At 39.3% G+C, this 23,921-nt stretch overlaps 3 protein-coding genes across 4 annotated transcripts; 2 read left to right on the top strand and 1 right to left on the bottom strand.

Annotated features, from left to right (window-relative positions):
* Positions 1–246: 246 nt before the first annotated feature.
* serinc2l (serine incorporator 2, like) lies at positions 247–9,504 on the bottom strand. Of its 2 annotated transcripts, none has more exons than XM_071469476.1 (10): positions 9,375–9,504; positions 5,644–5,805; positions 5,162–5,349; positions 4,962–5,041; positions 4,672–4,809; positions 4,324–4,493; positions 3,852–3,942; positions 2,827–2,977; positions 2,521–2,733; positions 247–2,092 (listed from the first exon to the last, which is right to left on the bottom strand). In XM_071469476.1, exons 2-10 carry the CDS (start codon positions 5,692–5,694, stop codon positions 1,954–1,956), a joined length of 1,221 nt encoding a protein of 406 aa, XP_071325577.1. In that variant the 5' UTR covers positions 5,695–5,805; positions 9,375–9,504; the 3' UTR covers positions 247–1,953. The 2 variants fall into 2 exon arrangements, with proteins under 2 accessions (XP_071325577.1, XP_071325576.1); XM_071469475.1 differs by lacking the exon at positions 9,375–9,504 and adding an exon at positions 6,650–6,805.
* Positions 9,505–10,904: 1,400 nt separating this feature from the next.
* On the top strand, positions 10,905–13,871 carry stmn1b (stathmin 1b). Its single transcript, XM_071469477.1, has 5 exons — positions 10,905–11,028; positions 12,178–12,210; positions 12,849–13,021; positions 13,155–13,346; positions 13,443–13,871. The coding sequence occupies exons 2-5, from the start codon at positions 12,195–12,197 to the stop codon at positions 13,500–13,502; spliced, it is 441 nt and encodes a 146-aa protein (XP_071325578.1). The 5' UTR covers positions 10,905–11,028; positions 12,178–12,194; the 3' UTR covers positions 13,503–13,871.
* Positions 13,872–17,203: 3,332 nt separating this feature from the next.
* Positions 17,204–22,434, top strand: paqr7b (progestin and adipoQ receptor family member VII, b). The gene is made up of 2 exons (XM_071470204.1): positions 17,204–17,344; positions 20,825–22,434. The coding sequence occupies exon 2, from the start codon at positions 20,831–20,833 to the stop codon at positions 21,887–21,889; it is 1,059 nt and encodes a 352-aa protein (XP_071326305.1). The 5' UTR covers positions 17,204–17,344; positions 20,825–20,830; the 3' UTR covers positions 21,890–22,434.
* Positions 22,435–23,921: the final 1,487 nt, after the last annotated feature.

Here is a 23,921-nt window from a genome sequence, read left to right as displayed (position 1 = left end):
GGTGACCCATCAGAGATAAGGAGATGCTAAGTATAATCAATAACATCCATGCAGCACTTAAAGCACCCTAAACATAACATGTTAATTACTTTACCAGTAATTTCAGCTCCTCAGTATATCATTGGTAAAACATCATCAAATATAAACAGATTTTTTTCAAATTATTTTTGTAGGTTTTACACTCCACCTACTTGACATTTTCATGCTACTGTTCAGCTTCTACTGAACCTCCATCAAGACAATGACTGAAAGTTTTCCAGCTTTATTAAAAACAAAGTTCATACATTAATTACAATATTAATTCATGCCATTGTCCTATGCCTTATGGCGTGCAATGACTGACTCACCACAATGTGTAAGGCAAGGCATAATAAGCACATGTCAGCATTAGTGATACTTTTTTTTTTTGAAATGCCGGACTACAAAAAGGCACTTAATAGTGTTTTGAAATATTACATGTTATGACCTAACATTGGCAAATCTGTGGAAATAATCACCTTAGAAGGTGGTAGGTGGATAATGGTAAAATGTAAAACACATTTGAAATGTTTGATAAACAAAATTAGTATAACAGAATTCAATTTATCACATCACCTTGAAAAATCCATTCACAATATTCACATGCAGCCAGAGAGACAGGAAGTCTGATTCGTGTGTGTGTGGGTGTTGAAGTGTTCGAAAAGAACATAACAGAGACAAAAGATAACATTTACAGGATTGTACCAAAATGATTTTTTCACAAATACAAAATATACTCATCTTATTTTAACTCATTCCATTCATACTGAAATTGAGGTAACTACTATATAATGCATAAAATTACTTTAACACCATTACAACCATCAACATACTATTAAGCTCAATACCATTTAACAGCAATTTATCATTTCTGAAATGCTTTGTTATTGTTTTGTACATTACAACATTTAAAAATCCCTTTTCTCTAAACCCAGTAGCACGCTCTGCAGCATTCTGGAAATAATGGCATCTGTGAGAGCACAGGTGGTGTGGAGTTCACGCTATCACCTCCTGAACCGTATCACTGCACATTGCATGATGCTGACTGCTGTGGATCAATACATGCCTCCCTGCTGCAAACAGACTGCTATACAGGTACAGATTGTTACTGTAGCTGTACAAGGCCAAACAGTCAGACATGGAAAGGCTTAGCACCGCAGATAAATTACCTTAGGTTGAAGAAGGCAAGGAAGAGCTGAGATTAGACTGGTTGTATATTAGGACTCTCTGGATCAAGGTGCAATGACATAGATTTGCATACAGCCTAGCAGCAAGGGGGAAGCCCTGTTATGATCTGTGGGGTGTGTCATATTAGTCTTATCTAACTCTCACACTCACCTCACTCTGGGGCTCCTAAAGAGGGCTACCCTGGTTGCCCCAGCACTGTAAGAGTCCAGCTAATCAGAAGGGCTCCAGACCTGGCCAATCAGAGAAGTCTGATCTCACAGGCCTTAAAAAGAGAATCTGTAAATGAAACGTCTGAGGTATTGAGAAAGTGCCTTGTTGCTTTGTGATAGTCCAGTAACTAAAATTCAGAAAAAATATAATGGAGCTCATACAATCATGCCACATCAAGCAGAAGGTTGGGGGTAACCTATCAAGGTGAGTCACTAACAAAGAAAATACCTTCTTGTGGCTAAAACCATCATCAAACAGGCTAAACAAAAAAAAAAAATCAATTTACTCTTTCAAACATATGTAGTGATTTTAACATTCAAACATACTGAGAGAAGTATAACAATAGAAACATTACAGCAAAAGCAATTATTTGAAAAAGGAATAAAATAAATTCTATGCATTTTCCTTTATAGTATCCTTCCTATTTCCTTTATAGCATCCTTCATACTTCCTACTACATTAGGCGAGAACCTAAAAAAAAACAAAAACAAAAAAAAAAAAAAGTAGAATCAAATACAGCCAGAAGTCAAGGCGTGCTCAGCTGAAATCCCTGTCAGGGAAGATGAGAGGGGCCATGAGGGTCCAGAGGTAGAGCCCAAGACCCAACCAGCTGGAGCTCATCTTCACCCACACAGCTGGCATACTGCTCTGCATGGTCTGGGTGGTGGTGTCCGGCCTGAGGGAGGGTGCAGAGTGAAGAGTACAATTTAGAGAAACTGACTCAACATGAGACATGTACTGAAATTTATCAACACAACATTTTCAGCTAAGGGCCATTTATGAAAGCACTGTTGTGTATGAGTTTTTTTTTTCTCTCGATACATTGTGGAAACATTCAAGTGGTGCTGAGAGAATGAGTGCTTTCGGGTGAAGTAATGCGCCCTCTGGTGGCCATAGTGGAGGTCTACAATGCCTGAAAGCTACTGATTACGGATTTCTTTTGTGCTGTTTTTGTTCTTCAGGTCAGATGCAGATTTTAACAGCTTTGTGTTTTTAAGCACTTTTACTTCCCCATTAGGATCCTTCCCTCCAATCACAAGTCTATCTGTCTAACCTTTGGGCCCCTGATGTTGCATATTGAGTATGTTGAAGAGAGACACTTACTGGTACCAGTTAGTGAGAGTCATCATGATGTACAGAGAGGCAAGACAGAGGTGGAAGTGGAAAAAGGAGTAGCTATAGGTGACTCCCTCCTCCTCATTGTCCAAGGCTCTGTGTATGCCGTCCTCTCCCACCACACCCTCTCCTCCACCTGACCCTCCGCTCTCCTCTGTCTGCATCAGCTTGTTTACCTGGGTGTTGCTGGACGAACGGATACTAAGAGAGAAAGACAGAGAGCGCCAGTTTTAGAAAAATATAGATGATAAAAAAAACAGGAGTAGAAAATATAGTTAGCACTGCTAAACCTACCTGGCGTAGAGAGTGCAGAAGAGGAAGATGACCAAACCAACAATGCCCTGGGCATCCCACCACTGCACCTGTCCGGTTGTGCTGTCACCAGATGGAACAGTGGTGCTGATGTTTGACACTAGACTCAATAAGCTGGGGTTACACTTCCGATCTAAGACAGAGTATACACACACACAGCATTAGACATTTTACTATACTATAATAGGTTATGAAAAATACATTTTTATACACTGAGCATGTTAACACTTGACATATTCTCGTATCTCTAAGTATTTGAATTCAATCTTGATGGAAATAAATTTTTAAACATTCTTCTGTGATAAACACCTTGAAGGCAATAGGAGATGCATTTGGCAATATTAATAAAGTACTAACAAAGTATAAATGACTTTCAGTTAATGAATACATTACTCTTACTAACACTGAACTAAGTGTCCATGTTGGGCAATTCCCTATTGTATAAAAAAAATCAAGTTTTTATGCTGGTTTGTCTTGTGTTTTAAAATAAGCAGTTGTTGCCAATGGCATCTAGCAAAGTTCAAAACACTCATGAAACAAGAGACTTAGAGTTCTTTGAAAAGGCAAGGACAAGTTGCACTTTTCTAACAAATGTGAAATCTAGCTCTACGAGGGTAGTTGAGGTGTATTTTTCAATGTCATGTGTAAAGAGATGCCTACATGTGTAGATAAAACTAAAGCTAATGTATGACAGCAATTGTTCAGTCTACCAAAAGGCAACTGAGCATGAGCCCTACAGTCACCACAAGCTTGCCCATTGTTGCCATTTACTTGGCAAACAGAGATCACATGACATGAGATAAGGAAGGTGTGCTAACTAGTAGTAAACAAGGCAGCTCTTTGTTCCTATAGCATGCCAGGGAAAACTCACCCGTATGATCAAAATGCTGCAGCAGACAAACAGCAAGTGCATATATTTAAAGAAAACAGCATAATCACAGCTGAGCATGCAACTAAATGCTACAGAGGAGAGCTACAGCAGTGGAATAAAACATCAGGAGACTCACTTGGATTGTTGGTCATTGCAGACCAAGTAACATACATGGTGTAGAGTGAGATGAGTGAGGCCTGGAGCAAACCAGAGTGTGGCTGAGCTTCCTGTTACAAATGGGACAAACATACAGCATTACAAACTTTCACACAACACAAGATTTAGAAGATTTCACTTTCCATTACTGAAATATGAAAGCTGTGTATTTTATGTCTCTGTATGTTCTCAAAGTTGTCTTACAGTGTAAAGGCAAATTAACACTATTTGTATTATTTGGAGTGAGTTGTAGATGACAGAAAGTTGACCTCTTGAAGATTGCCTCCCAGTGTTGTTGAATAAGTCAACTCTGGAGTGCATTTCAAGTACAATTTTGGGGTGATTTTCGGGAAATAGGAAGGTAAGAATAGATACCACAAAATGGTAATAAATGTATTTTCAAATGTATCTGCGTTAGTGTGGTCATGGCCTAAGACTGGTCCATACTGTACCTGTATCTTGGGTAGGATGGAGACAATGGAAATGATGATGCAGAAGATAAGGTTAAGGCTGATGAAGACCTTGTGCTCTGTGCAGTCATCAGGCTGTGTGTAGTAAACGTAGAAAAGCACCACAGCAGTGATAGCCAGTGCATAGTGGAGGAAGGTGAAAGACAGCAGGCCTGAAATTTACATAACCACCCATTAAAATTAATTGCTTAAACCTACAAGTATACTTACAATGAGTTAATGACTTGGACAGCAGATATCTGTCTTCTGATCAAATATTATTTGTGTAATTATTTGACAAATATTTATCTTAACAATGTAAGAATTGTCTCTTTCAAGTGAATGTTGTACCTGCAAACCAGCATTTGTTGTCACTATTTTCAGCCTTTTCTACCCACACCTTGTTCCAGGAATGGGCAAAGTCGATGAGGAGAATAAGTTGGATGATAATGAAGATGAAGGACCCCACCACTCCAAAGTAAAACCATACTGAAAAGTGAAAAGGAAATTGATAAAGCTGATACAGTTTACAAAAACTGACCCAAAAGTCACTCATAAATCACAAAGTCAACTTTGTGTGAACTCAAGAAAAAGTTAAAGTATATTGCTATTTATTGTAATTCAACAGAGCATGTTAGTACCAGTATGAAATGTTCCGTCAGGGATGAAAAAAGCTCCCACTGTTATCCCAACCAGGATCAGAAACTTAAAAAACCAGAACCTGGAAAAAAAAATAGTTACAAACCCACCATCAGTACAGTAGACAGATGGAAGAAGCACATGCAGATCTACCTCCATCCCTGAACCATTGTGTTCCATATAAGACCATTAAAGTACTTACCCATTTTGAATAGCTGCACGTGGGTCTTTGCTGCTACGGACACGAATCATGATGGCGGAGAACAGAAAGAAGAAGCAGGTCATGGCGAAGCACATACGGTACACAGACTTGTAGCCCACAAGGACATCACAGTTAGCCTTGTTTTCAATACCAGGTATAGTGGTTCCTCCTTGGCAAAATCCTGGGATCTATTACACAAAAGAAAGTCAGATAAAACTAACTTGTTCTTAAGCTTATCTAGAACATATTTACCAAAGAGATTATTCAAAAATACTGACAATACTTCATGATACATGACTTTTTCTATGAAAGGATAAAATTATAAAGTGACTGCAGTAACAGCGTCTAACCACACATTTTAGACATTTACTGTATAGAAACTGTGTAAGGAGAGCAATTTGATGTCACATACTTCCAGTTTCACAGATCATTAGTCAAGTTCATACACACACATCACACAAACATACACACACAGATCTCACTTTGCGGAGATGCGTCTCCATTCCAGGAAGGATCATGATGACAGACACCATGGTCCCCAGCAGCAGGAAGAAGGAGAAAACCAGCCGTGTGATAGTGGAGTTATTAGAGGAGGGACAGCAGCCACACAAAAGACATGGTGCTGAGCCACACAGACAGGAGGCCTTTGGGTGGGGTTGGAGTGGGATAGAAAACGACAGACATTGTTAAAGTTTTGGGCAGGACAGTTTTTTTTTTTTTTTTTAAATCAGACAAGGGCCAAATGAATATGGGCAACTACTTGGCAGAATACCAATAACAAATAGGTTTTTACTGTAAACCACTGTCAATTATTAATCGTGACAGTAAATTTCCAATACTGGATTCAAGTGGATAAGCATCATCCACTTCAAACACGGGCCTATTGTTATCCCAGCAAGTAAATCTAGGACATAGCTACCATTTGACTTTTATGATGGCATGGTAGCTTTTATGATGGCAGGTAACTATATAGCCCACACAGAGAAAGACAGACTCAACCCTTTTCACTTGAAGCTATTGACAGTGACCTAGCTAGCCCATTTCACCATAAACTAACGCTACAATTGTACCAGTGGCCAGGAGTTGTTGTCCCAGAGTTTAGCCAAAGCATATAAATTAAATCTGTGATAATTGCTCGTTGGCGTTATGGTAACTATCTGACCTAGTTAGCTGGGTTAAATGTGTTTACACTAGTGCCAAAGGCCCGTTCTGACGCTTCCTCAATTTTTATTTCCCTTGATGACCCACTAGCTTGCTAAGCTAACTTCCTTCAAATTTCTAGCGTTATAACTGTCCAGTACAGCTAATATCAGGTGTCTAATATCAAACTGTCACGTAGTTTGCACTTAACGGAACTAATTTTTCAGCTAGATAACGTTAACCTTAGTTTATCTCAACTAGCTACAAGCTAATGTTAGGACGATAGGAGGGAATATGAGCCTTCCGTTGATATTTCAGATAACAGTAGCACTGGAATAAGATACTTACACAGCTGGCTAAGGAGCACAAGGCCAGACAAGCTCCCATTTTGGTTTTAAAATGCTGATATTGATGGCAGCGTACCGACGCCTTTCGCTGTCCTGTGCAACACCACAGCCCAGACCGCACAAATAAGCGGAAGCTGCTCAGCGGCTTTTCAGAATAAAGGTTTTCACGATTAACTCAAATGGTAAATTTTTCAACATGCAAAACACTAAAGAAAGCCTATTAAACCCACCACGAGCTTTTAGTGTGAGTAGGATGACAAGGGCATTGTGTAATTTCAGCGTATAAAATGTTGCTGCATTTTTATGAATGACAGCACATCGTTGTGTGGTTAATGGATTAAACTTGTGTCTCGGTGCGGTTTATTTCCGCCAATCCAAAATTAGTCTAGGTGTGTCTGCCGCACACAGTGGATAACATGACGGCTAATATGGGGACACTGAAACATACCATCTGTTCTCTTGTTCAGCATCCCAGGAGCTGAATGTGTGTTCTTCAAAACTACACAGACAGCAGAAGAGAGCCTGTCAGGTGCTGATAGAGGCCTCTTCAAAGCCCCTGCTGTTGGTAGTGCACCAGCACAGTGGGGAGCCAACAGTGATTGGGTTATTAATAGTCCTTTTAAAATCTAACCTGGAACATGGAGTAATTTAGTGCCAAATACTCAAAAATAATTAAACAGCAAGTAGGAGTATTACATTTTAGGCTGAGTAAAATTAGTCAGCTTGGACATTTCTAAATTCACCGCACACTGAAAGGAAACATAACAAATATACAGTATTAGATTGAGTTTATAGCTGAAAATAAACCCACAAGGCATTTAGCCATAAAACGCAAAGTGTGAGACTAGTGATCTGATGGATTATCAATAAAAATTTAAGATAAAATAATGACAAGGCATAAAGTGCCTTGAGATAACCTGTTGTGATTTGCTACTATATGAATAAAAATTGACTTGACAATGTCTATCAAACTGAATTTTAATTTTGTGAAAATATTACCATAAACAAAAACCATTTTGCTAGAAACACTTTTTTATAATGCTGTAGTATTTCCATGATATTGTCAGTGAAATACCCAGCTGCAACAACATCCATTCATGATTCCTCTATCCAACACTAGGTAGCAGCATTTAACCAGCTGTTTACAGACTTTCAATTTAAAACCTATATTTCACACTTGAACAGATAAATCAGTCAATAACATGTCTACAGTATAAGTAGATGTTCTTAGGTTTGATCTGATACACAGGCCCCACATAAATATCTAAAGTTTACTTCTTCTTCTTACTTCTATTCCCTACATGTTCCTGCACAGGAGAAAAACTGTGCATACTTCAGAATTAATAACTGATTTTAAACTACCAGAAATATCATGTCATGAGATGAAGGGACTGCAGTTACAGGGAACATTTGGGGACATAATTTCTCCATGATTTAATGTTGCATGTCTAAACGTGCCACCTTACCACACCAGTGGCAACAACAGTCAATTCGAATATGTCAGAACATACCAGCGCAGTTTATGGGTTATTCTGACAACCAGAGGGTACACTGATTCAACAGAAACATCTGGTGGCTGGATATACAGGGGGGGAGGTGAAATTAAAGTAAGTATTTGTAACATCAACCCATCTGTGCCATTCTCACCTGTCTATTAATTTAGGATGAAAGAAGACCGGGGGTTTGTTGGCAGATCTGAGATTAATATGAAGAATATTTGTCAGTGAATATATTCAATGACTTTCATTCAAATCAACACTAAGGTTAATGTCTGTATTGGTGAAGCTGTGGGTATTCAGGCCTCTGCATGCCACTCAGGTAAGAGATTTCAAGTAAACCATTAAGAAATAGAGCCAATGACAGCTGTAGCTTCAGTAGCTGCAGAAAATGACGGTTTTAAAGGATGCAACACTTCTGTGCAACACATGCATCCTAAGATTTTCTTTTGAACTGGTCTTAAAGACAGAGATGGGTTTAATTTTCAAAAGTTCGGGGGCATTTGAAATACGGAACAGCAATTCAAACTATCCTAATAGAGTCTATTTTATTGACGATTCCCACCTCAGATAACAGTAAGTACCTACTAGGAGTGAGAAAAGACCATGTACCTTAATTATCCTGCTATTTAATAGAACTCTGGGATCAAGTTTTAATAATAGACTTCACGTATATTGAGTATAAGTAAAGGAAGGTTGAGAGACCTCAAGATGGAAAAATTGGTTTCCAGAAAAATAAGGTAAGATTTCAGTAGTAGTAGTAAGCCTAATTTGTGGGGTTTAAAGTTTAAGATTACTGTAATAAACTAAGTTTCTTAAGGCTGGCTGTAACCAGTTTCATCAAAACTGTTCTGGTTTGAGATCAGCTATGAGAAACACCCTCCCTACAGTCAGTATAGTCACTAAAAACATATGTTATTTACTGATACAGTAGTCCAAAACGGCAAACAAAAAGGTATGCAACCACTTAATGAATCTACATGTCAGCCCATTACACCTGATAAATTGTTCTAAAGCTTGGATAAAATTATCTCTTATATACTATTACCTGCCTTCAATGGCCTAGTTTCTCCTCAGGGATCCAATTCTTTGTGTTTTCTTTTTCAGTTTGTAAAAATGAAAGCATTACTGGAGTGTTTTTTTCTCCTGAAAGTAAGACTTTTGTACAACCCACCTCTGTCATCCACTGGCCGTTTTAGCCACTCATCCTTTTGAGTGTAATATAATCACCTCTTTGTTCTGGCACTTGCAGCAGTTGGCAACTGATGTCTGCCTTTCTATATTCTTGTTCGTTGGCCGCAGTTGCCAGGATTAAAAGTTCACTCTCATCCATCTCAACTCTTTCATCACTCACTCTAAGGACGTTCATGTAGTTTTCCCCTTAAGCAACAAAGGAAAAATGTTAGAAGGAAGAAAGATTCCTGTTTGAGATTTTTTGCTCGGCAATGGAAAAATGAGATGCAAATACATGCAACAATAAATCTAGACAACACTTTATACTGAGCCTAGACCAACTGACAAAAGTGAAGTGATGAATCTACTGCATTATAGCTTAAACGTACCTCATATGAGACACAACATTAAGGACAGAAAGAGTTTGCTAGCACGCTCAGAGGTTGTCTGAAAACAGCTGAATGTAAATAGGTATATTTCATAGATGAGTCCATTGCCAGTTTAATGACCCATAGACTTTAATATAGTTTCGACTATGATGAAAATCTCCATTTATTTTCAAGTACTAATGGCAGGGACTGAAAAAATAGGTGTGTTGAGTGTGATGAGGTAAACGCTCAAATGGACCATAAGAGTCTGTGAGGGACCAAGCTGGAAGGCAGAAGGAGGCACAGACAGATTTTGGAAATAAAGGTTTTATTTACCCAAAAATGAGAAAAAATTACAAAAAACAAGCAATAAAGTTCCAGGTCCATAAAAAAGGTCCAATGAAAAGAACTAAATTTGAGCTATGATAACAAGGGAACAAAATAAGTCAGCTGACCTCCCAAACAAAGACCAAAAGGGGTCGTATATTTGGTTGATAAAAAAAAACAATTGTACACAAAAGAGGACAAAATACAGGGAGTTAGCTTATCCTGACTGACACCAGACTTAAGTATTGTCTTGATATTTCTTTGAGAATGGCTTTTAAGCAAACAAAATGAATATTTGTTCCAACACAGCTCATACAACGTAAAACATGAAATCATCGTGCTGTATACTTCCTGTAATAATGATCTGTGGTAGTTTGCCATCTTTATCAAATGTGGAAGTGTTTGTGGGAAAGGGAAGTGTAACCACCAGAAAAGAAAATGATACTTAAAGGGAAATATCATTATTTGTTTAAATTACTTACTAATTTTACACAGCTGTGTGGTCTGTGCAGGGGTCACGAACAAGGAGGAAGTAAAGCCAATGTCACCAAAACACACGGGTTAATGTGATGTAGCTCTGTCAAGACATTATAATACAGCAAGCCCACTTTGGTGCATCATTTAAACTAATACTTACCAGTTAGGTCCTTTTCAATGTAACATTAACTGGATTATATATTCACGATCACATATCTGGCTAATGTGGAAGACTGGACGGACAGTTTCGTAACCTCAGGTAAACGCAGGGTCTGGCCGGGCTTGTTTTGCTCCTGCAGCCATGAGGCCGTGCCAGCTGCTTGGCTCTGTGTCGGTTAATTTGGCCTCCTGCTCCTGGCGCTTGCAGCCTCGACGCTGTCTGTGATTGGTGGATTTGGACCAATGAACGCAAAGATCTCTCATGACGTCTAGTGTCAGCGGGTTTTTGCGCGAAGGTGCAGATGTTGGCGGTCTGGAGGTCTGAATAGAGACGAGGACGACTTGGCTGAGGGCTGCTCTTCAAACTGAAGCACTTGACGGTGAGAACAATGCTTTGATGCAAATGTTTAACCGGGCTTTCAGACCTCTCAGGCAGAGGGTTTATAAGGTTAAAGGTCGTTTTGGATGCTTTTTGCAGCATTATGAATTCTGCTCAGCATCATTAAAGTCAACTAACGGACTTTATTGTTATGGCCGCTGTTCAGTAGACCTTATTTGCAATACATCAAAATTCAAAAAGTTTTGTAGAATACTTAAAAAAAAACAGTATCATGGGTTTAATTTTTCCAACATCTTGCTATATACTGTCAGCCAATAAATCAATTCACACAAAGTTTGGCAGACTGGGGTATTGTTTTTGAATTAGTATTATGTAACGATTTCCGTGCAGTTCCACCATATAAAGTTTAGCTAGCAAACTTAAGTGGTTTATTCAGATGCTTCGGCTTTGATGGCCCCATTAAGGAACCCTAACTAGCTTTTTTACATGCTTTTTTTTTTTCTCTCAACATGAAGCCTTACTTTTTAATTATTTGTATGTTTAATTAGGTACTGTGCAGCATTTCTATTGCCCCGCCCCCGCCATTTTTAACATCTTGCAAAAAAGCACTCTCCAACTGTGGGGCACTCACAATCAGCACCTTTTATTTAATTAAATTTTATAGACCCTTTCTCTGTGTGGCCTAGGACTTGCTGTAGCTGAGGTTCCAGTGAGGCGGAGAACTTGTTTTGCCTGACATGTCATGTCATGTTATGACTGGTAACTGAACAGATTATATAATGTTATAATTCTATAACATGCAACAACACAGCACCTGCTGCTGTGAAGGTGAATCATTGCATCCACAGATAAACAACATGAGCAAATATATTTAGTTGACGGAGAAATTAGGTTCTGAGCTGGTCTCCGTGGGACCAAAACAAAGCTTGGTTTGATTCTCTATTGCCAAAGCATGAGGGAATGAAAGAAAAGAAAAGTCATGTTTGCATGCCTGACCGATGATCTATCGAAACATAAACTGGTACTGTCAGCTCCATTGATGCGGTGCTCCTCCTGCTGAGAGGATATGGACATGCTTCAAAAGTACTACGATCTCTCATTTGACTGAAGTAAAATGAACACTTTTCCATTGTGTGCAGTTAGACACGCATTGCTTGATACTAATGCTCTTTTTTTTTTTTTTTCAAAGGCAACATTTCTGCTGAAATGGAAAGCTATGGAGGTAGGTGTAAACTATGAAATTGAATGAAGTTAAATTAAAAACCTTTAAGATAAATTTGATCCCACTTTCCTTGCAGCATAGGCTTATACAGTAAAAACAGCACTATATAATAGCTAAAGCGAAAAAGCACTAGAAAAGCTGGGCAAAGCAAAGTTGCTATGTTTCTGAAACCATATGCAAGACTCAAACATGTCATTCAGCTATCTAGCAGTAACAGGAGTCCTTTGATGTGGCTGGCGTAGCAAGTTACAAAACTGATCTGTACAGCAGCACTCCCACAGGTCAAAAAACAGGTCTTTGTTTTGTCACATCTTGTTTTTGTTTCTTTTTCATTGTAGAAATACAACCACATAGCAGAGATTATTCTTCTCTTTTGACCTCTCTGGCAAAGCAGTGACCCCCTAAAAACATAACAGGAGGCCAACTCAACCTCCTTTAATTTTCCTGAGTCAGACAATGAATCTCAGTTAAGGCACTATGTCAGGATGGAAGTGCTGATATGGTTGCTCAGCCAACTGGTCTCCACGGCAAGTTAATTTAACACATAGTCAGTTAATTGTTTGTAATTTATCATGTAGAAATAAACCAATATTGACCATCACTTAAACTAGTATGTACTTAAATATCCTGTTTTGCAGACATCCAGGTGAAGGAGCTGAACAAGCGTGCATCAGGTCACGCATTTGAGGTCATCCTGAGCCCCTCAACCCCAGATCCCAAGGGTGAATTTCCACTGTCCCCTCTTAGAAAAAGAGAAACGTCGCTGGATGAGATTAAAAAGAAACTGGAAGCTGCAGAAGAGAGACGCAAGGTATCTGCACAAGTCACACAGATTGCCAAACGACGTGAGCAAACAACCACTTTGAAAACCACTAACTGACATTTGAAGTGTAGCATGTTAACTGTTAACTTACTACAGAAGTCCTCTCGTGTCATTTTGTCAGAGCTATGAGGCTGAAGTGCTGAAACACCTTGCTGTGAAACGAGAGCATGAGAAGGAAGTCATCCAGAAGGCCCTAGAGGAAAACAGCAACTTTAGCAAGAAGGCAGAAGAGAAACTCAATCAGAAGATGGAGGCAAACAAGGAGAACCGCACGGCACGCATGGCAGCTCTCAACGAGAAGTTCAAGGAGAAGGTAAGCTCTTAATGTTACACCAACAGGTCTTCATGTTAAATGTTGAAAAAGAATGTTAATTGTAGTTATCCTTTTTTTTCTTTTAAACACTAACAGGACAAGAAGTTTGAAGAAGTGAAGAAGAACAAGGAGGGGATGAAAGAAAGGGAACATTAATTTGTTAATGCCCTGGAAAACAGTTTTTACATATTAGATAAGCTATATATATTTTTTTTAACTGACGTGTTTGCATTATTTTTTCTCGGGTTAGTTCTGATTATGCTGTTGGTTAGACCGGTTTGACTTGGTGTGGATATAGTCTGACTTTTCTTCACTTGCAGATTTCCTTTTGGCAGCTGGTTACACACTGTTTTGTGGTATGAACTATATTTTTCCATTAGCGGGCATTCCATTGCAGTAAGTTGGTCCTTGTGCTTCATACTGTTAACATGCATCATTAATACTGTTCTGAACTGTTGATAATGTTGTAAGTTTGAATATACTGTATGATACAAGGTACCATTAAAGTTTGTATCTACAATTGAAGTTTCTGAGAGTTGACTGTGTTTACTCTGACTCATAAAGTTTGAGATAAAATGTTATTTTTGTAGCATTAGATGAAGACTGACATAATTATTGGAACTGAAGACACAACCACTCTAAGGCCTTCTGTATTACAGTCAGTGATACTTTGACACTGCTGACACCTAGTGGCAGTGAGGTCATCTTAGTGATAGTTGTGTAATAGTTACATGTAAAAGCTATGCCCAAGGGATCCAGAGATCAAGTTTAAAATTATTTCTTATTTTCTTGTGAAATAATAAATATTTTTCTCCCCATGTATATAAGAATCTTTCAAATAAGACAAATTTGTGGAGGAAAGAAAATCAATGGTTGAACAGGTCCCCAGTGGAACCATGAACAGTCACAGATGAGGGCATTGGTTTTATTTTAAGGGGTTATTAGCCAAAACGGGTGGGAACCACTGTTTACCTTAACTTGTTTGTGAGCGGATTCCTTGTCTGTATTTGCACAGAAATGGCCACGCCCAGTACAAAAAAAAACACTAATGATGTCTGTTTCTCATTATGTGGAGCACACAATGTTTCCTTTATATAAAATCACATCAAGTAGCCTTTGAGAAAAGAAACACTTTTAAAAGAAAGGTAAAAGCTTTTGCAGAGTCAACGTTTGGATGAAAGGCGTTGCCTGACTCCACTGCTGTTGCCACGCTTGTCATGGATGTTTCAGCTAAGTCTTCATTTGGACCAAGAGCTTTCAGAATCAGAGAAAACCCCTGACACAAATCCCTATTTGTAGAGAGACAGAGGAGTAACAGTGTTGCATATTAAGCAGATAGTCTTCATGTGGATGAACAACAACAGCCTGTTGCCCATGAGGGTATGGCAAAGCATTTTCACTATTTTACTTCCCCTCCTTGTCAGTCCGCATAGAAGGAAGTAGTTTTGAAGCAATGAGAGAAGTTAAGATGTGGAAGAGAAGGCAGAGATAAGTGAGGGCCTTTAGGCACAGTTGACTTTATAGTCCATAATGAAAAAAAGATGTATTTTCTTTATATACTAGCAGTATTATAACCGATGTAGAAAAATACAACAAAGAAGTTGTGGGCATTGCTTTACTTGTCCCAAGCCGAACAGTTTGAGAGCTGCTGTCATATATGAAAATGAATGTAGCTTGGAAGGTGTATGATATGGTGAAGACAGGGAAACACCAGCCTATCACAGTGGCGATTCACAAACACATTCACTCATTTACATCTCGGGGCATGTTATAGTTTCAGATTCACCTGAGCAGCATGTTTTTGGACTGTAGGAACATATGTGCTCTAATCAGCACCAGACAGTGTTGGGAGACAAAGCTGTGATGTTACACTTGTATGCAGTGACAGCATCATGCATAAGCAGCTCATGGGCCCAGCACTGAGTGTCACGAGCTGTCACAGTAATGGCGTTGTCACAAATTGTTGTAGTGAACATGAGTTTGGTTCTAAAGCATGTAAGGTTTTGTGTTTCTGATGACGCTCATTCACCATTGTTTTTTATTCTGTCTCTTTATTTGAGTAGCAGGATTCTTACTTCTTTTATTAGCTATTACATTTGAATAGGCACTAGAAAATGTAATTACATTTGATTCAATAAACAATTCACAGAATCACAAAGGTTTGATGATTTAAAGTTTAACTCCAGAGGTGAAAAATCATTTGAGAAATAATGACAATTGAACTACACTTATGACCTGCATGTAAAATATTTACACATAGCAAGTCACACATAGCTGCTCTCACAGCTCATTTTTTCTCCTCATCAATAGGAAATTAAAAGAAAAAAAAATCTTAATGTGCTTTAATTCAAGAAACAACAATAGAAATGTTACTTTTTTGTGGTTTTATAAATGAAATGACCACATGTTTTTATATATCATAGTCCCTTTAACTCATGTTTAGCTTGTTTTTCAAGTTTCTTAGCAATTTTATACTTTGTGGTCACAGTGTAACAATGTTTGTTGAAGTGTGACAAGTACAAATATGCACATAGATGTTTGTGTTTGTGTCTGTTTTGCTAGGCACACAAATGCACACACAGCACTGCACAATCCTATCTTTGTCGTGTGTTTAGAGAAAACTGCTGGACTCATCAGCCCACAAAGATGCTTGTCCCATAATGCACTTTTCCTCCACTGTCTGACGACACAGGGGACAAACACTGGCTCCAGTCCAAGACCCTTTCCTCAGCCTGCACATGATCATGACTTTCGTTGCCTAACCAATGTTTATGCACCATCATTTTTATCTGCTCTATTCCATAATATGCACCTTGTCCTGAGCCTCTGCAGACACGTTTTCCTCATGTTTTCTGAAGTTGGCCTTATTCACGTTAAGATACAGATCATCCTACAGTGGATTCAGTCCCATGAGGGCAAAACATATTCAGTGTTATCGTAGACACACCCTGAAAATCCATCTCTGTTGGGAATATACACTGAGTAGGATGGTTTGAATCAGGAAACAATGCAGATCTTTCAGTAATCTGAGTCTAACAATGGAAACTTTGTTACTGAGTACCAAACAAGGGAAAGGCATAAGCCATAAAACTGATGTGACCACACTAGTCAAGCAGGGAAATTGCTGGTTTTGATAATCAAATTAGCTCCAGTAGGGTTATCGCTGTACCCTGGAAAGAAGCATAGGAAACCAAATTAAAAATATCCCAGTTAGCTGTCGCATGTTGAAAGGAACAGCTTGTGCAAAATGTATCCCTTTAATCTTAAACCATGGTAAACCTTTATTTTCATGTAGCAGCCTAATGGACACACAAAGAAACATGCAGGGGAGATGGACAAGATTGGGAGAGGGAATATGGCATGTACAAAAGTCTAGAGTCCAGGTTAACAGCATCCTAATTTCATGAAATATAGAAATATATGAAATAATATATAATATAAAGTCAGCTCCTGTATGGATACTGCAATGGGATAATATTAAAATAAATACTATGGTGACCTCTCATGAGTTAGAAATAAGGCAAAATCAGATCAATATATAGCACAAGTATGAACATCACATGACTTCTAATCTATTTCATTAAGTATTTCATCAACTAGTTTATAAGGCAACCAACAGTCTGGGCACCCAGAGGCCTTATTTGATAGAAACGCCTCATGGGAGTGTGCCATGCCTTCATCTGGCAGTGGAAGAATTTCTGCTGAGGGTGGGTGGGGTCATCGGCCAGGCGACAGCTGCCATTGGTCAGGATGACGTGTGCGGCGGCTGAAAAAGAGCCGCGCCGTGTTTGCTGTTTGGCCGGAAGAGCCGCTTGTCAAACGGCCCCGTATCCGTATCCTCTCGGCAGCTGCGCCGTGAGAGCCGCCAGGCGCTGCTCCCGACTCGGCCATCCTTTATCCGCTCACCCCTCCGAACAATGTTATCTATGTCCTGCACGCCTCTAAATCACTCGCTGACTGCTGCATCTCAGACCTTGGATTGATTCTACCATCTACAGGTATGATCGTTTTATGAATTTTTTTTTTTCTTTTTTCGACATTAATGGTGTTTTTTTTTTTGTTTGTTTGTTTTTTTGTTTTTTTTCCGCGATGAAGTGGAATAGCGTGAAATAGGTTGAGATGCGCCTCGGACGTGAAAACCGTCAGTGGGTTTTCATGAATGTGCAGCGGTGTATTTTTTTTAAAAAAGAAAATTCATTTCTACACACCGCACCTCAGAGTATTGCACATGGGGGATTGAAGCAAACCTCGATGCGCGGAGGAAGTGTTAATGCAAATTGATTTGCATTTGACTGGCTCTCAAATTTAAACGGACATGTCGATCAGGTGCAGGTTTTTGCTTATGGGAATGAACTGCAACAGGCCCATAGCTTTAGGCCTGCGGTTTAACCCCACCTTATGAAACATCCTTCCTCATTGTAGTCGAGCATTTTCCTTTACCCATAAATATTTTAAAGGATCGCAACCGTTCTTGGAAACGCAGGGTGTGGGTCTGATGGGGTTATGTTACGTAAGCTCTTCCCATTCATTACTCCACGCCTTTTCCTCCTGATCCTCTCTCGGCCTGCGCTCATCCCACTCAGCCTGATCTCTCTCTGAGGATGCTCGCCACATCTCAGTGAACCCAGAAAGCTCTGAAGTGATCTAATCGCTGACATGTTAAAGTCATTTTAATCCCGCTCCCACTATGTGTAGATGTGTTGGCATTAGTTACAGCCCAACGCACAGGCTCAGCACAGTGTGCACAGTATACTTGATTACTAGGTTTAATTTGAAGTCCAGTTGTTAGTGTCACAACTAACAGAAGTGTATTTATTTGGGAAGCATCCAAGGATCTTTAAGTCATAGTTTCCCTAATCTTATGTAAGTCATGACATTTATTTAGGGTCAATCAAAAAAAAAAAAAAAAAAACCCAGTTGAGCAAGATAAACAATAAAACAAATGATCAAAGGAGGATAAACAAACAGGAGATGCAGAGTACTTATTACATCCAATCATCCCTAGTCATTTTCCACTGCTGTGATATTTTTGAGACTTGCCCTCTATCGTTTATATTGTGACACCTGTTCCTGTTGCACTCTAGGTGTAACAAGAATGTACTATATCATTATGGAACCTATATTGATATTGTGATATAAAATAACATGTATCATGATGGAGGATTGTATCCATACATTCCATCCCTGGATCAGTATTCATTCATAATCACTCATCTGTCAAAAGAACTTATGCCCTCCTGTGTATTAAAACCTGGTTTCAAATCCTACCTGCAACTCCTTAGCATAGCCGCTGTAGGTTTGATTCTGTATCAAGTTCTACAACACCCCTATTTTAACATTTTTTTAAAATTAAAATTTCAGCAGTTCAGCCTTAAAGAAAACAGGCCTTTATCAGGGGTGAAAAAATTGGTCAACTAACAGCTTTCCTGCAGCAATGGAAGTAGCCTACAGGTGCCCTAATGCTTGGCGATGACTTACAAACCCTCTGTCTGTATGAAGGCATAGCTGGAGCAAACTGGTGTTTCTACACCCTTTGATGTCATAATTAGGACAGTACAGTACTGCAGGAAATAGTACTGTACATAGCTATCAGAATAGTGAGAAATAGAGTTGTTCCGATACCGATACTAGTAGTGGAAATGCCTCGATTTCAGTGACTACACAAGTTAATGCACCAATCTAATGCCACATAATTCATTGTAGTCTCACACCTGGATAAAAAGGCAGTTTTCCTGGAAATAATTCTTCTGCACTGCTCACAGTAGCTTGCACAGCAAGGTGCACTTTGCAACCTCTGGCAACTTCTTGTTTTAGAATAGCAAAGAAGAATTGATTTCTGGTAAATAGTGTAATGTTAGCTGTAACTAAAATGTCAGCAATTTGGTATTTTGGTATTTAGACTGGTAAGTCCCACAAGTAGAAAAGCAACATGTACAGTATGCAAGGATTACATTTTGAGGGGTGGGACTTGTGTTAGGACAGGTAGTGTAGGAATTGTTATTAATTCCCAGATTTATTTATTTTTACTTATTTTTTACAATTGACATTCAAATTAGATAATAAAAGAGAGATTCTATGGCATTCATGTATCTGCTCATGTTTTACAATGGGGTTAACCTGAGCTATGCCATACAACGATAGCAATCATATCACATCCATGCAGGGTTACTTACAGGATCTTTTTTTATGGTTTAACACAGTGGTATTGGCTCGGTACTCAGAACTGGCTTATACTTATATATCTTTATTGGTAAGAAAAAATGGTATGGGAACATCTCCCCTGAGAAAAAGACAGGTAACATAGGAAGACAGACTGGTTGGTCAAGGGTTCATCTTACAGTAAGATAATGACCCAAAACATTAGAAGAAAAAAAAACTAGACGTTGTCTTCAAATGATGGAAGACCAGCACAGGCGAAAGCAAAGCAACCTGCAAGTGCAACATATTTGTGGGAGCTTTATAAAAGAAACACACTTTATTCTAAGCTTTATCTTGTAGTACACTGAGACAGTACACTATGTAAATTTCAGTAACAACAGGAAAAATAATTAAAGTCTGTTAAAGACTAAAGTCTTGGGAAGAAGCCAAAGGAAACCAATCAGATGTTCTACTGCCACCATGAATGAAACTCTTATCCATAAGAACCTGGAATGTATTATTAATTATGAAAACATAAGGGGAATTCACATTTACAAATGGAAACACTTAAAGCTGTACTAATCAATATTTCTGTGATAAACAATGAATCCAATTATGTATGTAGTATAACTGGGGTCACAGTCAGTGTGGAACACACACTATTATCACTCAACACTGCAGTTCTTCTCTATCAAACCTTTTAGTCTATTTCAGTCTGTGGGTTATTGTTTTGGTTTTCGGGCGAGCTGACTTCTTTTGTATTCTAGCTGCAGCAGGCAGCTATTTATAAAGGTAATAACGAGCCAGTGTTGTGTTTTCAAATTGTCCCTCAGCCCTCAAGGGGCAAAAAGGGAAAAAAAACAAACAATTATTGCAAATTTATGGAAAAAATATTAATGAAAATGTTATTGATCATGTATTCCATCTGTTATTTATTTGTCTTTTTGTTTTTATTTATCCTTTATTTTTGGTCTAAAAAACAGTGAAAGCTTAAAATTGCTTGTTATGCTTGACCAACCAGTCATGTAAAACAAAAAAGCAGAAAACTTTGGAAGGTGAGAATTTTTTTTATGTTTTGTTTGATTATAGACTTAAATTATTATTTGATTTTTCAAAATTGTTGTTGATCATTTTTGTGTTCACTGACCAAACAACTAATCCGCTGCTTCTTTGCTTTGTAACAGCAGCAGTGTTGCAGGACCAAACTCACAGTACTGTCTGTACATGCGTTTACACACATATGCAGGTGCACACAGTATCTGTCAACATCTGAACGCCAGACAGATATTGACTCAACTGACCGTTCGTTCATTCTGTCTGCCCTCCCCTCTTGTCTCCAGTTTGCCATGGCGACGGTGGTGATGGAGCAGATTGGTCGCCTGTTCATCAATGCACAGCAGCTGCGTCAGATCCCTCAGCTGCTGGAGTCGGCCTTCCCCACGCTTCCTTGCACTGTGAAGGTGTCCGACGTTCCGTGGGTGTTCCGCGAACGTCACATCCTCACCGGCTACAGGCAGCCGGACCAGAGCTGGCGCTACTACTTCCTCACCCTCTTTCAAAGGCACAATGAGACCCTCAATGTGTGGACCCATCTGCTGGCTGCCCTCATCATTTTGGTGAAGTGGCAGGAGATCTCAGAGACGGTCGATTTTTTGCGAGACCCCCACGCTCAGCCTCTCTTCATCGTCCTCCTGGCAGCCTTCACCTACCTCTCCTTCAGCGCCCTCGCTCATCTCCTCTCTGCCAAGTCCGAGCTCTCCTGCTACACCTTCTACTTCCTCGACTATGTGGGGGTCGCAGTCTACCAGTATGGCAGTGCCCTGGCACACTACTACTACGCCATAGAGAAAGAGTGGCACACTCGAGTGCAAGGGCTCTTTTTACCCACAGCAGCATTCTTGGCCTGGCTTACTTGCTTCGGCTGCTGCTATGGCAAATATGCCAGTCCTGAGATACCCAAGTTTGCCCTCAAGCTCTTCCAGGTGGTGCCGTCAGCCTTGGCTTACTGTTTAGACATAAGCCCTGTGGTTCATCGCATCTACAGCTGTTACCAGGAGGGCTGCTCCGACCCAATTGTGGCGTACCATTTCTATCATGTGCTCTTTTTCTTAATCGGCGCCTACTTCTTCTGCTGCCCTCACCCAGAGAGTTTGTTCCCTGGGAGGTGTGACTTCATCGGGCAGGGCCACCAGATCTTTCACGTGTTCGTGGTGGTGTGCACCCTGACGCAGATTGAAGCACTGCGCACAGACTTCACGGAGCGCCGTCCCCTCTATGAGCGTCTTCATGGCGATCTTGCACACGACGCCGTTGCACTCTTCATCTTCACTGCCTGCTGCAGTGCTCTTACCGCTTTTTATGTGCGCAATCGTGTGCGTGCCTCTCTCCATGAGAAAGAGGAGTAACGATTGAAAAGAGTTAAAAAAAAAAGAAAAAAGAAAAGAAGTCTAATTTATTCTACTCGGTAGTGACCATTAATGAAAATAATTCTGATGTTTTTGTCAATGAAAGTTATCAGTTTGTGACAGTGACTTATGACTATGTCTTCTCTGTGATTTGCCAAACTACAGTGAGCTATAAAAGTGATTTTTAAGGTTGTGTTTTTGTGACTTTCACTGAGGAAAAGGGAATCTTGTAATTTGACGGTAGCAATACAGGTAGTTCTCGAACACTGCAATGAGTCCTTGCATCTTTACTCTGCTCTTTTATTAGTCTGCAAGGTTTGTCCTTAGTCGTGGTCTAAAGGAATGTTTTACTTTACCATACAAAAATACACTTTCTGTCAAGATGAGCAGAAAACTAGAGAGACTGGTTTCTTCAGATGCCTTTCACCTAATCATATTTGAATTATCTCACTGTCTGAATTAAATTGTAGCATTTCAAATCGTGCAAGCATTTATCTTTACAGTTTGGACTCCCGTGACACTTCGTATATTGCACTCAGACAATTCCAATCCAATTTAAACTGCTGTTCTCACCTACCATTCTGCCCCTGTCTGTGCAGATCAAAGCTGAATTTTTTATTTTGTTTTAATTTATAAAGGCACCAACACTGTGCCCTGCAAATGTCTGAACATATTGTGGGAATGTCGAGAACCCAATTTGAAAACCAAATATTGTATCTCCAAAAAAAAAAAAAAAAAAAAAGAGATGTTTTTTTTCTGTGGGTGATAACATTCTGTTGAATTATGTTGAAAATGAGGCTGGCACTCAGTATTGGTAAAGAGATGGATGGTAGATTACTGATGTCTTTGTTGTCGTGACAGTCTTAATCTTTTTTTATTCAAAGGGCTGGAACTTCAGCTTTTGCCTTTTCACATCCCATGATATCAGTGCTTTTGCGTGCATTGTTTTCATTGTTGGTTGATCGGATTTGAATCGCAAAAAGCTGTGTCTGACTGGTGTTCTGCTTTTGGTATATTTTGTTTTTGTAAGATGAATATGTATGTGCCTCTATACGCATGTCTTTTGGTATATACTGTGGATATTAAATGTGTGAATGTTTATGAAAGCTTAGCCTTCCACTTCTTACTTACCCTGTAAATAAGGTGTATTTCTCTAGAAAGTTGTTTGCATCCCATTTTCTCTTTATCTATGAATGCATTTTTTTTTCTGGTGGAATATGGAGCAGTCCTGATGTGCTGTGTCCTTTCAGAGTGTATTTTATGTTCAGTGTCCTCCTGCCTATCAGATTTTATTGGTTATGAAGACACCATTTCATATTGCTGCACTGTAACTCTGAAGAGGCCCTTTATTTTTACCTTTTTTTTTTTTTTGTTATCACATAGATATGGCTCACTGGTTGCTTAGATTTCTATCTCACACAATTTTAAATGTCAGAAATGATCTATATTCATTGCAGCACTCTCTGTTCATGATGGTGTTTAATGTGCCAATGAATCTGTTATTGCTTCAGTGATGGAACTACTGAAAGATAAATTCAGAGACAGAATGTCAGAAGTGACACGTTGATTTAAAATGATATCTTGATCTGACTGTAAACATGTTACTGGTTGGTGAGATTTAACCTCAACTCCCCTAAATATGAATCTTTTAACTACTGACTTAGGCGTCACTGACTTGGTCTCATCATGCACTGCCTGAATCAACACTGTATATACTGTAGCTGACAACACTGGCTATGTTTACATGCATGGAGGTGTATGCTGTTCATGTGGTTCCTCTGGTTCTGTGTTGACTCTTGGAAATATCATAATTCAGAGTAACCCGGGTGGACCTGTACTCCAGTTCCACCCTGTCACTTCCCTTTTTAAGGGGGGTTATAAATTAGTTGACAACAAGATTGAATCTCTTCATGTGTAAGACTCATTTTGCACGTGTAGTCTACTGCTTCATCGAACAGCTTTTTTACAAAGACTAATCGCATCCAATTGGCAAATGAAGCCTCCAAGTCTCTCACTAGCCCTGCCTGTTGCA

Source organism: Trachinotus anak, unplaced genomic scaffold, assembly GCF_046630095.1.
Source record: "Trachinotus anak isolate AG129_WGS33_773 ecotype Australia unplaced genomic scaffold, CSIRO_AGI_Tana_v1 ptg000032l, whole genome shotgun sequence".
NCBI lineage: Eukaryota > Metazoa > Chordata > Actinopteri > Carangiformes > Carangidae > Trachinotus > Trachinotus anak.
Note: the sequence above shows the minus strand (reverse complement) of the source record. Positions and strands in the feature narration are given on the sequence as shown.

Bases quoted from the DNA above. Each gene is read 5' to 3' on its own strand.
- paqr7b (XM_071470204.1), top strand. From the start codon at position 20,831: ATGGCGACGGTGGTGATGGAGCAGATTGGTCGCCTGTTCATCAATGCA.
- stmn1b (XM_071469477.1), top strand. The intron at 13,022-13,154 runs GTATCTGCACAA...TCATTTTGTCAG, and splicing joins CTGCAGAAGAGAGACGCAAG to AGCTATGAGGCTGAAGTGCT. The intron at 13,347-13,442 runs GTAAGCTCTTAA...AAACACTAACAG, and splicing joins ACGAGAAGTTCAAGGAGAAG to GACAAGAAGTTTGAAGAAGT.
- serinc2l (XM_071469475.1), bottom strand. From the start codon at position 6,688: ATGGGAGCTTGTCTGGCCTTGTGCTCCTTAGCCAGCTGT. The intron at 5,042-5,161 runs GTAAGTACTTTA...TTTTTTTTCCAG, and splicing joins CGTGCAGCTATTCAAAATGG to GTTCTGGTTTTTTAAGTTTC. The intron at 2,978-3,851 runs GTGAGTCTCCTG...ACTCTGTCTTAG, and splicing joins TGCAATGACCAACAATCCAA to ATCGGAAGTGTAACCCCAGC.